This window comes from Opisthorchis viverrini (genome assembly GCF_000715545.1).
Source record: "Opisthorchis viverrini unplaced genomic scaffold opera_v5_1, whole genome shotgun sequence".
Classification (NCBI taxonomy): domain Eukaryota; kingdom Metazoa; phylum Platyhelminthes; class Trematoda; order Opisthorchiida; family Opisthorchiidae; genus Opisthorchis; species Opisthorchis viverrini.
In genome coordinates, this window is record NW_008751657.1 from 7,924,227 (window position 1) to 7,933,988 (window position 9,762).

Genomic DNA, 9,762 nt, shown 5'->3' on the forward strand with positions numbered 1-9,762 from the left:
AGCGTTGAAAAACCGTCCACCAAAACTTTTTCAACCAGGGCATAAGTAATTACCAGATCACCCTGAATGCAGCGACACTCCAGGTGAAGGAGTTTATGTTCCCCTAGAGACATTTTCATAATAAATGAATGAAAAATCGACAACCATTCCCGCGGCAACTTGTTAGACACTTTCAACGAGGGTTATCCATTTTAGCCCTGAGCAGAAAATTTCGTTGGTATATTCAGGAAGCCGTCTCATGTTGATGCTGTAGATTTTCTGGAAATCCTTGCAAGTAATACAGTGAAAGGTGCACCGAATCATCCGCAGAACAGAGAACGCCTTTCTAGTATTAGTGCACAGGTGGCGATAGCCATAATACAAATCAGAAGGTGAATGTGCACTAATAGAAGTTTTTAATATGGCTGCGACACGTATGAAAATGAATGCGATGCGAAATGGGAGCAAGTCAAAAAGGAACTTATCGTATGTGAGATTTCCTTGGTGGAAGTCCTGACGGCGGTAACGTGTTTTCTCCGCAGTTTTGCTGCTACACGTGTTCCATGATTGTCCGTGGACTTGTGGAGAGGTTGACGTCCTGCTCCCTGCGTGCGCGCGAGTCTGTGTGTCTTGGCTGGGTTCGGTTTGCCTTTATGTAGGTCCCAGTGAGTGTATGTGGGCGCGTCGGCAAATGAGTGGTTGCTACGCTGACTAGGCGGTGCAGCAATCGATGTCCGCTGTATCAGCTTAATGCGACGTGTTTGTGCGTATGAGAAAAAAGACAAGCCTCGTGAGTTGAACAGTCAAGTATGTGGGTGACTGGGTCGCTACGCTAGCATATCATTGATGGCCCAGTACGAAGGGCCAGTTTGAAGAGAGCGAGATTACTAAACACTTTTTGGTATCCACCCCCGTAATGTCTCTTGGTCCATTTGGATGGCGCTGGCTCTGAAACTCCAGGATTTCAAGTCATATGAAAAGGCTGAAATGGGCTTGAAAGGGTATTTGTAAGGTCATTGAGGTAGTCAAAACCATGGTGCTCAGAGCTGAGTTAAAGTGGAGACGGGCGACGTTATAGCGTGAAATTTTCTATCGGAGAGGAACGCCATAATCAAGTGTAAGATTCCTCCACAACTCCACAAGGCTCGCACTTGTGAAGTGGCGGATCGTGTAGGACCCGATCGAATGCTTTTGATGAGTTGAGAAATATGGCATCTGATACGAGTCTTTCGTATTTGGCCTGGGTTACGGTGTCCATAAATTTACCATCTTCGTAAGGATGGTTTTCGAGGAATTCGTGTTGCGCATTAAATATGAATTTGTTGGTAATGAGTTATTATACGAGGATTTGCTTCAGGACTCGTTCCATCAGACCTCATGTAAGGCTAGTGAGGCTATTAGACCTGTGGCTTCAAAGTCTGACCAACATCTCTCGTGAAGACCGAGCTGGTTGAAGGCTGCTGGTAGCCGCTTGCCAACATTTGACGTGATATCAGCAGAATGCAGATATACATAGCGTTTGCGGTGTGCTGCGGATACCACTTTCTGGTCACTCACGGATTTCCAGTTTTGTCCCTCAAGAAAGACGCCGTCGGGTTTTTCTGCGCCGGTGACCCACGTACTTGAATGGTACATTTTTGTATTCCGGTTTGAGGTTTAATACCACTGCATTCTTCGTATTCTTCATCGGCGGATTTATGATTTTAAGCAGTTCCGCATCATAGGAAATGCCAGTTCCCCTTACCTACATGCAATTACCATCCTAATGAATAGTCGGGACATTGTCCAGAGAAAACTTTGAATCGTTTTTTTCGGAAATGGTCCTGTATATCACCTCTAATGAAGCTTCCTACATTCTAAGCCAGCCAGGGAATTGAATTTCTTGTGGCAGACTTCTCGCATCCGCGTTTGAGTTTCTGTGTTTCCGGCCAAGATGCGGATGAAATTAAACTTCAGCACACGGTAGCTACAATGTCCCGGTAGAGCTCTAATTAACACTTGATCAACAAAGCGTTTCCTGGGATAACTAAGCCAAGCAAGGATGTTAGCTGCCTTCTATTGAATAAGTTTTTCTCTGTGCTTGTGCTGTATGTCTCCTAGACACGACGCGCTGGGGTTGAAAATCTTTGAAGTTATTTACAGACAAGAGATGTTTCACTCACTACATGTAGGAGAGGAAAAGGTGGTTTTGTGGGACAACTGTAGGCTAGGCCGATAAGAAGTGAACTGTTCTCATGCAGTACGATTTGAATGTATAATGTATCACAAAAATATGCAGGAGTGATCTCTGAAAAAATAGCGGTTGGAGGGCCGTATGTAGCTATAGAGCAACATTACATGCCGTTTTTCCGAGCCAGCTCAGAACATGGTGTGGCCTTCCATCAAGATCTGTGCGTCAGAAACGCCTGACGCTTCTTATTTCATTACGAAGATTCTGGCGCTACCCTGTTGAGAATTCTGTGGCCGCAACAATTCCACGCTCCCCGTGTTACAGGCCATTCCAAGCTAGCGTTCGTCGACATATCATATTGGGCAGAGCAGCAAACAAGATTAGGATTTATAGAATGGCAACAGTAACGCATTACAAGTTTTATCCTCGGATGGCAGCGAACGTGGCTGGAAGGAACCAAATATGGCTATCGCACGCCAGAAATTTTTGTTTCGGTTCCTCCCAGCGCGTACTCCAAGGTTGGTGAATTTTTGAATAGTCATTGTCGCCCCTTAATACAAAATTATCTAACTTGAGGCCCAGATCAAGATGCCTGGGGCTCTCTTTATAAAACTGCAACTAAATCCCAGTATATTTTTAAATAAATGGGCATGGTGGGACCAAAATATTTCGAAAACTGAATTTCGACGGGAAAAAACATCAAGCTAGTCAGCAAAAATAGACCTACGCGATCCTCCATAGTACAGCAAGCCAAAGTTTGTGTATGGAGACTGCTAGGTACGAAAAGGTGGCATTATCTGTGGACTTAATATTTGCTGTGAAATCGTGGTTGAAGATGCCCTAGTACTTATGCCTTTCATCTGTCTCTATGACCATCTCTGAAGCGCTGTTGTTCTTCTGAGCTAGCTGAGCTTGCGCAGCGATGTTCAGAGACCCCACAGGAACCCAAGCATCTTGGCTGTTTGTACATATTTCACACCGGGCTGATTGTGTGTGCATCTACGTTTAACTGGTTTTCATGCCCATGAACAAGAGTGCCAAAACCGCTGATCTTAACCATGCTGGCTTTATGTCTCAGAATGACCGCCGGATTTCTCATATCGCGACGCAATGCTTCGGTACGCAAAACGCAATTCCGAATGTACCCCGCAGGCTTTTGAATCGGTTAAGGGCACACAGACGGCATCCGCTTATGTCTTGAGTGACGCCGCTGGTGTAGCTTAGTGGCATTTGTCTTTAAGCGAGCCTCGGAGTTTCCTTAAACTTACTCTTCTGAACATTTCCAACTTTCCACAAAGTATAATCTTCTTCTTGCCCTTCAGTACCATAATTCCCGGCAAGCCATGTACACATGTCACAGTCATATAGGGTAAATCTAAAATGTCAAATTTCATCAGAGCTTTACATCAAATGTCACACAATATTGCACCATCACGGGGGCGTGAAGCTAACTAATGATATAATGATAATAATAATGTTTATTCTCAATCGGTGGGTCTATTGTCAGCCATCAGGCATGAGCATAATATTACAGTCAGAATAGCAGAATAGCTGACGTGGTTTGTGGGTACTGATGATATCGTGGAAACAGACATTGTGTTGAATAGTGAGCATTATCCGATGTTCACGTGGTCACACCAAAACCCGTAAAAGCAGAGAAACAGTATCAATGGCTTTTGGGGGGAACATACCGAGCAGAAGCAGGATCAGATCAATCAGCTTTTCTGTAACGTCCGAGGTGGAAGTGCGCGGATGAAGGCGTTTTGGCATATGGCGACTTTTCTCCGCAAAAAGTATTCAATACAGGGCATCGGAGACGTACTCATATTTCAGCATGGTTTCTTCCCTTGAAACTTCGGTCATTTTGCGGATGATGCAACCTCAATGTCATTTATTGAGTGCAGTCAGAAAAATGTCAGTCTACCGATCAGTACACAAAACATAGCAACTACACAGGCCACAATTATACTAAAATGTAGCGCCAGCGCCGTTCGCCAGTTACCGTCACTTATGGCGCCAGAAACCAAACACACGAAAGCTATCTACCGTATGAATACAATCCCATGAACCTATTTTGCTCAGGAATATTACGCATGTTTGGATGTTTGATCACTATTGTCTCAGTAACATGGAATTAAGTAGCCGACTGCGGCAAGCAAGCAACGAAATAGCGCGTGCGCAAATATTGGATGATGAATATGAATCATTGGGGTCGCGGGTCAGACCCCGCAAGACACTCCGTGAAATCGATCCCACTGGCACTTATGTTACTAGCTCCTTGCCGAACCCCCTAATCAGGTTCGTTATGCACTGTACCAGGACTTATACTTGCCAATCATTTCAACATATTTCCTAGATTTCGTCATCTCTAAGGTGTCCAAAGCATTTGTCGTGCCTAAAATCGACTACAGTAGGAACAACGATAAAATACGCGCATTTAGATGTTAGCAATGATACATCCCTCGCCAGCGAGAAGCACAGAAAAGTGATATCACAGTATCTTCAATTGTCGGAAAGCCACTCAGACTCACTAACCTCGGTTGCGGAGTGCATGACAACTATCTTTGCCAACTAAATGGTGGTTGATGAGGTGATTGCTGATCTCTCTTTTTGGCTTATTAGCTGACTGGAGAGGGTTCTGTAACCACCTGGTTGAAAACATTTCTTTGCGCAAGAGCCAGTGCAGTTCATATATAAAACAAACGACCATTAACAAATTATTTTTTCCTGGAATGGGATTGACCACTTTGTGGATGTGTGCTGGTGCACCGAAATAGAGCTGTCATACGATCATATTATTTGACGCAGATTAAGCCATGCCCAAATAAGCATGATTCAAATACACCGGATATTGAGAATGGGAAAACCTACTAAGTATTTGCAATCCAGCTTTCGGTGAATATACAAAATTGAAGCATGTTCAGACCGTTATGATTCGGAAATAACGGATGAAGCAGAGCTAAAAGAGGGCAAAACTGCGGGAAATGAGTCAAAAAAGGTGAAACCAGAGGAGCGGTGGCAGTCAACTTGAACTAAAATTGAAATGGGTTTCGTTTAGGCAGGCTCCAAACCGCATGGGCACAGGGCTTTTATCTACCTTTGGTGGTGATGTACACCTTTTTACGCCAAAATATTACATTTTGTTGTGTTTATGCTTATAAGCGAAATCAATCCAATTTACCTCCATTTTGTCGCAATTTGTTCTAACCAATCACCCAAATGCCCGGCAAAATTTCGTTTTAAACTTGCTGTGCTATTGCCCGTAAGTGGCTTCATATATATCTGTCGAGAAATGGTGGACCATGTCTCAGTCGTTCTCCATGGCGTTGAGAAGTCATTAGTTGAATGTATGAAGAATAACTATTTGGTATACATGCAACCATCCAGTAAGAAAGCATTCAGTCATTAGTTGAATGTATGAAGAATAACTATTTGGTATACATGCAACCATCCAGTAATGAAAGCACTCACGCGGATTTGCGTCACGAATGAACGCACTACAAATGTAGCAGGTAGCCTGGAAAAAGGCCGAGAAATCCAAAAAAACTAGTAAGCTAAGAGTCCTTTCTACAATGAAACTTGTTTAACAGCTGTCATTAAGCAGTTAGTATGACGCATTCTGGAATCCGGCCCTGATTTCGAGTAAAAGTATCCACAGAAATTCCGGAATTCCATAGAGATTGTGAAGTGCTTTTTGCTAATTTCTTGTCTCTGGCGTAATCCGCATTATCATATCGTCCTTGCTAATGGTCACTTTGACTGGATCAACATGGTTGAGGCGCATTAAGTTGAACATAGGTATTTTGCATTGTCTAATCTACCGACAAGCTTACATAGTTCACCGCCGCGCCGAGTTTCTTCCTTCTACTCTCTATAATGTCCGCGACCCTGGTTTTTTACTCCCATTTCGAACTGCCCTGAGTTAAGTCTTTTTCCTTTGCTTATACAGGTAATGATTCGCTATCCTACTTCTATAGTCCAAAAATTAGCTGCCGTCTCATTAGCTTCCGCGATTTGCACATTCCATTGGCTGTCTGCTGTTCGGTTGTCTGAGCGGACTGAGCTGTTTTGATGACCCGCCTTTCCGTCAACCGGATAATGTACCTGGTATCTGAAGTTCTTTAACAATGCACGAGCCGCAATCATGACTGTCACTCCGTAAATCTAGTAGCAAGAACGGGGATTCAAGATCTCGTGTAGAGGACGGGTAACCGAACAGTGAGAGCCGCATTACTACGACGACTCAGCATCATCATCATTATCATCATCATCATCAACAGCATGACACCAGTGTTCAACACTGTACTTCACTGCCGTACCGTGCTACAATGCACCATGCTGCGTATGTGTACACGTCACCACTCCAGTAGTATGAGTGCATGGCCAGTCACCGGTGCATTGAGCCTTACCGTTGATTTAGAAAATCAGGAAAACGGCATCGGTTTTGTCTGTGTGCAGCCGGTTTGGACTTGCCCCGGTGGTTATTTATCTGGTTGCACCACGAACTACGAATGAAGAACAACTAATATTTTGTTATTTAAAAAATGCATGAGGTAGTCTGGAGATGCTCCGCGGGCTCACAACTAACGTTAACGTGCAAGGTATCGTTATATTTGTCTTGTTTTGGCTGCAACATCAGAGGTACTCTTCATCGGTTGGATATAACGCACATTAATCCAGCTTGTCACACGATGTGATCATATACGTATGAACCATAAGACATTATAATCCCCTGAATGCCCGCGATAACGGGTTGTGTTTGCTGGCTGTTTTCGCCCTGCAATTTTCGTTGATTGACAGCGTTGCCTCAGGGTCGGGTTAACCATACCCTTACCTTTTTTTCCGCTCACCCAGTAGCTTCAAATTACACCACAGTCCATATCAACTATCTCGAAAGCTCTCAATAGACCTGTCATTATCTGTCGGTTCTCCTTCTTCACCGAAAATCTCTTCCAAATGTTGCACAACGGATGCCCTTTTATCGGATCCTCTAGCTGAGTTAAAAACTACTACGCCTTTATGTCAAGCACACCTTGTCATTGCCCATACTAACCAGTTCAATGGCAAGTCTCCCACGTTTGGGGCTAAGTCCTCAACTCTACAGAATTATGCAAGTACTCTTTCATTGTCCTTGCGCCTTCTGACTGACGCTCAGTGCAAATCAATGTTTGTCACTTGCATCAGTATCTGAATGTGATGTCTACGGTCAAAGCATCCTTCTACTACATTGACAACGTTGGCTAGTCCTGATTTTCTGGGTAGGGCAAAAAACACCCGACCTCTCAACGGTCATCTAACTTGCTGTCATCCCCTTCAAAATATTTTCATTGTATACCGCTTTGCCGGTGCATCCTGGCTCTCGCCAGACATTTCTGCTCTCAACCTATTCCTTCCACACTCCCATCCTATTCTGAGCTTCGAACTTCCAAGCAGCGATATCTGCTTCAAATGCTCCGTGTAACTGTCATTCACCCAATCTGGCTGGTCCTCGGCTACCACCCATACGGTCCACCAAATGAATCGAAATTTCCCGTGAATCTAGATGTGCTTATCTCTTCTTGTGTTAGTCCTCCTGTTTAGCCTAGGTTCATCCGCCACAGGAATGCACATCACTAGTCCAAACACCGCAGCTTGGACGTCTTCAGGAGGCTGTCCAGAATTTAACTTATGTCAGTTACTTGATAGCATGCGTGTACATGTATACATGTATACATGTACATGTACATGTATAGCATAGCATGTACTTCCAGATGGCACTCTCGCAACAATTTTCCTCCCACCCTTAACCAGCTCCCACTCATTCGAGCCTGTAACTGCGGCTACGAACCAATTTTTGCCCAGCCCTAATCGCCTCTGGGACGAGTTCATTGCCACCCACTAAAACTTTCGTTTGGACTCGACCGACAATTTCGGTTTGACACTTTCATAAATTTAACGGTTTAATTTACGGTGTTCCTTCGGGTATATCTTTCGGTATTATCTCCCGGTCAAACACATTCTTTACACCTGACTCCTCTACAACTGTGACATCAGTGGGACTACTTAGTTTCAGTGTAAAACATATTTTTGAGAAAAAACTTGCCATTTGATTCCAATTTGAAATTTTCCACTGATATCTCCAGTTTTACTTTCTGTGACCGCGACCACTCACTCAAACACTCCAAGCTTTGAGGGCCAGAAACAATTTACTGTTTTAGTTTATGTCACCCGGTATCATAATTGGAGTAGCCGTATCCCGTACCCAAAACTGGGGTGAATTTTTCTAGTAAAAAGTGTCTCATGGGTTGTACTTTCCTTCCTACTGTGTTGTTGTACACTGTGTTTAAGTTGTGATGACCATATCAAGAGTCAAATGGCATGTCTGTCACAAGTTAGGGAATAAATTTATTACAATAACTATAACTCAGCTCTCCACCAACAAACTTGCATAGGTCCTCTACATCTGCCTTACGTCCCCCCAGCCTCACACGATTTACTTGACAAGAAGTAAGGAGTTCCCCGCGATGATACCTCGGAAAAGCAACTTCTACCTTCCTAGAACATAATTTGATATTCGTATCTATGACTAACGGAAATTATTTAAAGGAGTGGCACCTCAAAACATTTTGCATCCACCAGGACCTTGCGGTTTCAAGAAGGCCCAAATAATTATTTCCTCCGCAAAACTATCCATGGATTTCGTCCTTTATAGGTGATAAATCTTTTGCCGCAATTCGAGGTATTTTATGGCGTTAGACGCCGTTTGCACAATTGATGCTGATTAATGACTTTGAAAATTTGTTCACATGAACAAATCCCTCATGCAAATTATTTGTAGGACACTTCATCAAACATGAGGATTTTTGCTATGAAGTGATGATACCGAAAACACAATATCCTTCATGAATTTAACTTCACTGTGCAAATACTGAGAGCTTAGGCAAGCTCTTGAACTCCGATCACGGTTGATTTACTAACAAGCCCGTGAGCCACTCAGTATTCACCAGGTGTAATCGATTTGTTGACAACGATCATTTGTTGAAGGTTACCACTTCATAGTTAAAAATGTTTATATCTAATAGGTCATTTTGCAAGTTTTCAGTATGGCTGATTTATTTTACTGAGCGATTCTCCAAGGTCATCTAGCAAGTGGAACTGGAAAGGGGGTACAGTATTGATAGGTTATGCCAGCGGCTAGACGCACAATGCATTTTTCTGTAAAACCCCTGCGGGCAAAATAAAAACTTTAACGTCAAAATGTTGTCCTTCTTTGCATATATGCGTAGACTGAAAACCGCCCTCATCTTCCGTCATTTTTTGCGATTTGTTTTAATCGATCTCTTTTGAAAATTATTGGCGCACATTCGGCTTTGAACTTCGTCTGCTATGGCTTCGGAAGCGGCTTTCGTTGAGAAATTTGTGGGTGTATCGTTTCCATCCTCCACGGCATTTGGGAAGATCTCAAATGAATACATGAAGGATAACTTTGTGATATTTGTGCGTTCATCCAGTAATCGAAGCACCAACAATTTTTTGCATCACGAATGGGTGTACTACAAATGCAGCAGGCGCCCTCCAAGACCAACGGAAAGCCGTGGAATCCGAAGAAGCTAGTAAGCCGAGCGTATTTTCTA

The 9,762-nt window shown here is 43.5% G+C and overlaps 1 protein-coding gene across 1 annotated transcript in view; it reads left to right on the forward strand.

The window, feature by feature from the left end:
- Positions 1-9,514: 9,514 nt before the first annotated feature.
- T265_12459 (hypothetical protein) overlaps positions 9,515-9,762 on the forward strand; it is a gene marked incomplete at both ends in the record, with an annotated part of 14,991 nt that continues 14,743 nt past the window's right edge. The window contains 2 exon segments of the mRNA XM_009163875.1: positions 9,515-9,629; positions 9,640-9,752. Coding sequence (XP_009162139.1) covers positions 9,515-9,629; positions 9,640-9,752 — 228 coding nt within the window.